Source organism: Pteronotus mesoamericanus, unplaced genomic scaffold (assembly GCF_021234165.1).
Source record: "Pteronotus mesoamericanus isolate MK-2021 breed Mesoamerican mustached bat unplaced genomic scaffold, CSHL_Meso_final scaffold_174, whole genome shotgun sequence".
Classification (NCBI taxonomy): domain Eukaryota; kingdom Metazoa; phylum Chordata; class Mammalia; order Chiroptera; family Mormoopidae; genus Pteronotus; species Pteronotus mesoamericanus.
The window spans coordinates 37,076,306-37,084,024 of record NW_026555309.1 but is presented as its reverse complement, the minus strand read 5'-3'; the positions used below and the strand labels follow the sequence as shown (position 1 = coordinate 37,084,024).

At 51.1% G+C, this 7,719-nt stretch overlaps 1 protein-coding gene across 1 annotated transcript in view; it reads right to left on the bottom strand.

Moving 5' to 3' along the window:
* Nucleotides 1-1,698: 1,698 nt before the first annotated feature.
* NSMCE2 (NSE2 (MMS21) homolog, SMC5-SMC6 complex SUMO ligase) overlaps nucleotides 1,699-7,719 on the bottom strand; it is a 207,210-nt gene continuing 201,189 nt past the window's right edge. Inside the window, exon 7 of the mRNA XM_054590481.1 lies at nucleotides 1,699-2,030. Within this exon, the coding sequence (XP_054446456.1) occupies nucleotides 1,913-2,030 (118 nt within the window). The 3' untranslated portion in view covers nucleotides 1,699-1,912. The remainder of the gene's footprint in view (nucleotides 2,031-7,719) is intronic.

Sequence of the window (7,719 nt, the reverse complement as noted above, 5' to 3'; positions counted from 1 at the left end):
GCTAGATCAACAATGACGACCAAACGTTTGCATCTTCAAAGATGGAAATAAATTTTATATAAAACTTCACATTCTTTAATTGGCTAGACAAAGATACAAAACATAGTTTCTGGAGACTGAAAAAAGGAACAAGTTTCACAAGATACAAATGCTATACTTTTTCCACAGGGGAATAGTGTCATTTTGCATTTTTCCATCTGATATTGGTATCTACGCTAATATCTTGCATTCTCTTTGGAAAGAGTTGGGAAAAATGCAACTTGAACCTTGAGCAAGCATTTCATGCTGGTCTCTATCTGTTTAGGAAACAAAGTATTTCACAAAAGAACCACATTCCATGAAAAGTATGTTTGTTCTGGCTTAAACTTAATCATTTCCTCAGGAAGTCTGATTCAGATAAAGCATCTTAAGAAATTCAAAGTCACTTAGCTTGTAGCAACTGAATGTCATACTACTCTCTGAATTCCATGAAAATGTTTCAGAATTAATTCTGCCCTTTTCAGACTAGGCTTTGCAGCAGAAATATGTTATTAGTTTGCGGCTGCCGCTGCCTCTTAGATGTCAAAGCTAGTGATTCTCTGCATTTTAACGAACAATTTTTTGCACACACATCTATGCTTGTTTACAAAAGGTTCAGTTTTTACATGTGGACTTGGAGAGTATTTTGGGATTTTACACAAGTCCATGGGGAGGGGGAACATGGGGCAGAGAATGCAGACTTGGAGACCAGGCAAGCTAACTTCCTACCCCAGCTCCACTGCTTCCTTGGCCCTGTGAATTTCCACGGGTTACTTCCCTTCGCTGGGCCTTGGTTTACTCATCCAGAAAGTGGGAGCAATAGGGCCACAGAGCACTCATCAGGCGGTGACAGGAGTTAATACGCAGATATAAGCTGGAATAGCACCTGGTACACAGTAAGTGCTCAGTTAGCGTTAGCCATTATTCGCTATTCTTGGTTTCCCAGTGTAGTCAGGATATGCATTTGGTTTCATGGAATATTCTTGTTGGTAAAAAGTAGCGATGAAGACTATTAACAGATTAGCGCTCTTCACACAATTAGAATAGAGTCAATAAGATTCAGTTTAAAGACTCTGCTGGTTGTAAGTCCACTGACTTTTGGGGCTGAAAGGGCCTTGAAGAATGACTGGCTCAACACCTTTAGTCCGTGGCTGAAGGCCCCAAGGTTCCGGGGGGAGGAAGTCACTTGCGGAGAACCACCGGGCAAGGCAGAGAAGAGCCAAGGAGTGGTGGCTTCCTGCGGACAACAGTGCAGAGCCCGGGGCGGGGGTGGGGAGGGCGGGCAGCAAAGCCCGCATGGCGGCAAGCAATGACCATGGCACGGACCGGCCTGCGACAGAGCATCCTGGGCCGTCAGAGTGACAAAGAAAAACCTCTCCATGTTTGCAACTGTCACTATACAACGTAAACCTTTATGGGTAAGTAAACTGGCTTCGCTGTATCACCTCATGCTATCACTTACTGTACTGATAAACAGTGCTTACAACTGGGGTGTTTCTATGTGTTTTCATTTCAAATACCCCTTGAAAGACGTGGCTTAGTTAAAACTACAGTCTTAATACAAACAGCCTGGAGGATAAGACATAGGAAGGCCTGGCACCCCCAGCTTGCACCATAGGACAGTTTACAGCTTGGGCGGTGCACAGACAGGACACGCCGTAGGTAATCAAAGTTTTATTTTAAGTTACAGAATACTTAAAAATAAACAATAGAATTTCCTTGACTTTTTATTGTAACATAGAAAAAAGCTTTTAATTACACTTAAAACCTTCAAATTTGACCCCAAACAAGGTATGCGCTGCAGCCGGTCGAAGTGCTCGGACAAGCACGCTCTCCACAGGTGGCCAGGGTAGGAGGTAGGCTGCGGGCCTCCCTGCGGGAAGGTGGCTTTTTCCTATTCGGATTCACGGTGTTTTTTCTTGTTGTGGTTCTCAATCGCCCTTCTAAGCGCTTCGTCCTGCATGAGGTCGCACATTCTCACATCGGTGCGGCTACAGCCAATTTTGGGGCAACTGGAAGGGATTAAAACATTACGTCAGGTGACTTGACTTGAATGCCTTCTGCATAAACTTTTTCCCACACAGGTCCTTACACGAGGACGTTTTACCAGAAAATAGCATGTTTTAGACAGTGATGCGTGTGCATTCACGTGTTCGTGGAAGCCCACCTGCGCCGGGCCCTGTCCCAAGCCGGGGGCACAGGCAACGCCCACCCCGTGCCCACCCCCCGGCCCTCACTGTCCAGCGGGGGACACAGGTGCCATAAGTCACCAGGTAGATGCAGACTGGAAGTTCAGTTTGCGCCGTGTGCTACGAAGGCAAGGAAGGCGGTCGGGGGGCGGGGACAGGACGCCAGCCCGCTGAGGTCTCCTCCAGAGCAAGTGCCCTGTGTGACCGGGCTGGGCAGCGGCGCGGGTAGGAGCCCCGGAGGCGGCGGCCCGGTGGCCTGGAGAACGGACAGGTCAGGGTGACTGAAACCCCCAGGGCAAGAGGGAGGGCCGGCCCCTGGAGATGAGCCCAGAGGCTGAGCGGGTCTCTGGGTTCTCAACACGAAGGGAACACAGTGGGGGGTTTGAATACGGGGGTGGGAGGGGCGTGTGATTTGGTTGCCATTTAGAACACGGCTCTGGCTGCCTGGCAGAGAACACAGGCAGAGCGGACACAGGGACCACGGGGGACCCTGCAGCAGTCCCGGGGAGAGGGGCAGCTCGGGTGAGGGTGGCAGCCGCGATGAGCTCCAGGACAGAACCGAGAGTAGACCCCCCAGGACTTGCCGACGGATCAGGGTGAAAAGGAAGAGAAGAGCTTCATTCAGAGCTTGGCCTGAGCCGACTGGCAATGGCTGGCACCCTCCTTGGCCAGGCTGGGAAGGCATCGGGGTCTGGACAGGTACACGTTCCCTCTGAAATGCCCACCAGGACTCCCAGCGGAGAGGCCGAGTGGGGCCGATGGGGCCTCCAGCTGTGACCGGAGGTATCAGCGCGTGACTCATCCACATGGGGGTGGGGAGGAACTTGCACCCATGGCTGTTTAGATGTGGCCTTCTCTGAAGGCAGTGGGTTGGATGAAGTCACCTGATTTCTTCTCAAAATGAGCAAGACTTTGGTAGAGTGAGGCGCCCAATGTTTGGAGCCAAGCTGACCTAGGTCTGAATTCTGTCTCCACCGCCTACTCGCTAGTAGTTCTGAGGCCACAGGCAACTCATTTTACCTTTCTGAGACTCTGTTGCCTCCAATTTAAAATGGGGAAGACTTCCTGTTTCATGGGACTGCCGGCAACCCCTTGCTCAACATCACTGGTTCCCTTGTTGAGCTCCTGTGACTGTCATTTGTCCCTTGATCATCATTCTGATACATGTTAAAGCTGATGATCTCTCTGTCTTCATAGATCCCCCATGTGTGTGCACACTTTCCCGTGTTCCTCTGGTCTTTCTGTGTGACTTGTCCTGTGCTAGGTCCTGGGCATCCAACTGTGAAATGCAAATACAGTTCCTGCCCACACTCAGCTCTGGCCTAGTGATCCGAGACACCTCTCCAAATAGCACAGGCACAGCAAGACCAAAAACAACATACAAAACAGGATCAAAAATAACAAAGACAAGACAAAAGATATAACTGAGGAGGGGAAGACAGTTGATCACGGGAGCTCTCATTTGTCCAGTAGCAGGAAGTCTAACAGTTCAACACACAGGAGAAACTCACTTGGCCCTGATCTCTGGGTCAAGGTGACTTTATTTCCGAGGCACAGCGATCGCTGTAATGAACAACATGCTTGTTAACAGTATTTATTTTTAAAATACTAAAACGTGCCCCAGCTGGCCAGGGATGTGTGTTAAAATGCGATTCTCGCAAGGCCACTGTAAGAAAGGGGATCAGGAGGATGTGGCCCAGGTGCGCCTCCTCCTGATGACTGGACTTTGGCTTCCTGGCAGGGGTGCCCAGCCCCCGGGCCGCACGCGGCCCAACACAAAATCGCAAATTTACTTAAAACATGGTGAGACTTTTTTTTTGTTTTTGTTTATGTTGGCATATTTAATGCGGGGGCCAAGGCAACTCTTCCCTTCCAGTGTGGCCCAGTGCGGCCAAAAGGCTGGGCGCCCCCGGAGGAGGGACTGAAGGTGCCTGAGAAATGTCTTATACTTGTTCCAAACACCCTGATGCCTCCAAGTGAGTTAGTTCTTTAAGAATGAAACTAAACAGCTGCAAATATGGAAAGGACACGGACTCTTGTGACTTCAGAGGAGGCATTTTCCATCATTTCAACCTCTGTGACATGGAAGTGCAACTCGCAGTAGGTGGCCAAGATGACATATGCTGGGACGAGCCTCACTTACTATTTTTCAACCCACCCAACAACCACCCTGCCTGCTGGTCTGGCCTTGCTCTCTCCTCCTCCACAGAACAAAGGCCTCCCCACCGACAGGCAGACAGTGAATAAGCGGCGGACAGGGAAGTGGGGAGTGAGGTGGGGAGGGCTTCCTGGCGACATCAGTGGTTTTAGTTGGTGAGTGAGAGCATTCTGAAAACGTCTGGTGGGATGAACCGCACTGCTCAGCTGCAGAGCGGGCAGACACGCTCGTCAGGAAGGGACAGGGCCCAGGGTGACCCATGTCAGACAAAGAGGCCTGAGCTCACGTAGGGGTTAAGCTCTGGGGACAGAAGCATTAGCCAAAAGCCCGCCCAAGGGAAGCCAGGTGGCCTGGTGACACAAATACAGGCTCACGAGAGAAAAAGACCTGGCTCACACCTCCTGGCTGTGACACTGGGCAAGCGACCTGATTCTGGTGCCTCTGTTTCTTCTGCTAAGATGAAGGCCGAGCACAGGGTTCAGTGAGAAATAACAGGACGATGTGGAACGAGGGTCAAGGCACTCTCTCAGGTGCCACCGTGTGCGATTCCTGCTCAAGGACCTGCTCTGCACCCAGGAAGCTGGTGGAGAAGAGCCTGCCCTACCGTCACGCGGGGCCACATGGACTTGGCGTCCCTGGGAGCCTGGGGGAGGGGCATGTTGACAAGCGTGAGTGAGGGTTCAAGGCTTCCCAGAGGAGGGGTGGATGCAGGAGCTGGCAGAGAACCTTGTTTCTCACCCCATCTCAAGTAAACGAACACAGGTTTTCAAGCTACAAAGGTTGAGAAAAGGCTACCGTGACATGATGCCGAACCAGGACACCACTCCTCCAGGGCAGCAACACCACGTACCAGCAAAAAGGAGCGCCAGTCCCCGCACCACCCTGGTGAGCAGGTCGGGTGTGGCCGTGCCCAGTCTTAAGCTCTCAAGCTCTTGCGTCATTGCCATGCAGGAGCCAGACCTGCAGCCCTCGAAGGAGAGGCTGGGTCCTGGACTCGGGTCACCGACAGGGCAGAGCCTTCCACCGCAGCAGCCAGCCAGCACGAAAGTGTCTGCTGCACGAAGGGGGCGCGGGTCTCAGGGGTCCCAGGGGTCCCAGGAGGCAGTGGGGAACTTCAGCCTCAGCATCAGCCCAAAAGTATTAGATGGCGAGTCTTATGAGCTCCTGGATCTGAGTTCCAGCAATTCCAAGGCCCCTCCAGCTCCAGAAAGTTCTAGAAAGGGTCTATAGACCCCTCTGGAAATCTGAGTGGGATGGATTCCTATCATCAGGAAACACAGAGAGTAACTGTATCCTGTTGATGCCTCCTCTGAGTCTAGAACTGTGTCACTAAGTAGCAAGGTAAGTACTAGCAACACTAACAGTCTCCGGGGGAAGTAACCAGAGTGCTGCTTGTACCAAGAGGGCCTCCTCCTGAGTAGAGCGCCTCTCCATGGCCAAGACACCCGCTGGTCCAGAGGTTGTCTGGAATCCCCCACCATTTCCTGGATCTTGAGTTATGTGCCATGTTGCTATCTCCACCCCACAGATGAAGAAATAGGCTGTGAGAGGTTAAATGGCTTGCCAGTAAATCACAAAGCAGACAGCAGCACGCGCGGCGCCGACGTTCGGCTGCTCAGGTTCACTCTGTAGGCTCCTAAATGTGACTTTGTTAAACTCATGCAGGTTGTTAAACAAAAAAGGAAAGACGTGACTGTGGAACACTGGTAATATCTTATTAATATAAACATCACAAGACAGCTTTCTTAGGAAGATAATAAATAGCCTGACTATTAAGAGAGATATTTCAGGAAATCATTCTAACTACTGTATTTAGTTAGGGCTAATGTCTCAACAATTTTATTCTGACAGATGAATGGAGAGAGGGCTTCCCAGAGACTGAAGCAGGGGCAGTAGGCGTTAGTCAGTGCCTGGGAACATAAAGGACCTGGAACTCCGGTCTAATGAGCACAATGAGAACAATCTAGCAGGAAGAACTGAGGTTTCTCAAGCTGGATGTGTCACAGACATTTTTAAACAAAGGGAAGCCAGGGCTGCTCATCACACGCATGTGCATCAAGGGAAATGACACGCCCTCGCGCTTCATCAGGAGCCTCTGAGGCGCGCCGGCCGTGAAGAGGCCCCGAGTCCCACCCGCCGCCAACTCCCCGCCGTCGCGGGACCCAGCCCACCCCCTCGCGGCTCCCACTTCACTCATCTCTTTTCTCTCCCCTCGCTTTCCTGACCACGTCTCAGGTGGCTTCGCAGGGGCCTTGCCCCTCCGACTGCCCTTTGACTCATGAGGGTCTAGCTCAGGCCCGGGGTCAAGTGCTGAAGGCAGCCTGTGGGCAGAGCAGAGCCAAGCCTGGCCCTGTCCTCGTGGCCCTCAGGAGGCAGTCACAGCAGTGTCTGACTCCTCGGCGCCCCTGGCCTCACAATCAACATCTCGAGCTCAGTGCTCTCGCTCAAGTTCGGAAATCCACATGTACACGTCCCCAGGACACTTCCAAATGGCTGTACTGCGGAGCCCTCCAATTTAATAGGAACTGCTTGTGTTCCCCTCTGCTGCCTAACGACATCTCCATCCTTTGAGACGCCCACTTAAAAATGCCAGCCCTCCTTCACTTCTCTTCAGCATTCAGTTCCCAATTCTGATCATTTTTCCTCTGCAATCACTCTTCTTTCCCTTCCTTCCTCGGCCCCTATGACTCTTGCCTCGATCCCAGCTCTCATTATTTATAATTTAATCTACTACAAAAGCACCCAGTGCACATTTCACCACATGCCTTTGCAATCCATCCTGTGATCTGCTATTGGAAGAAGTTCCTAAACGCCCGGTTGGCCCACCTTACTCCCTCAAAATGCTCTCTCACGCCTAGAAATAGAACAAAGGTGGCAAAAATGACGACGACGACGACGATGACGATGGTGGCAGTGGTATGATGATGTGTACTGAGTCTGACCATGTGCTGGTCACTGTAAACACTTTATATGCATCTTATTCAAATTTGAAACATACCAATGAGGCAATTACAACTATTAGCACCTACTTACAGATGAGAAAACTAACAAAACCATGACATTTAACACCCTCAAAAATGAACCCTTGTACCCCTCTCCTATTGTTATTGTGCATCCTCCTTCTATTGTCCCTGCAACATACAGTAACGGATGCAGCACCTACGGTCCCCACGTGGGCAGGCTGTGAGCGGGGCACGCCTTGGGGCCAGAAAGATTCTCTCTTTACCCCTCTCTGAAATCTTTCTCATGTTTTAAGGCCCAGGAAAAATATCACCTTCTTCATAAACATCCCAGACTTCTTCCGCTTGGACTTTGTGGTTGTTATGATGCTCTGATACCCTGCAGAGTTGGCAG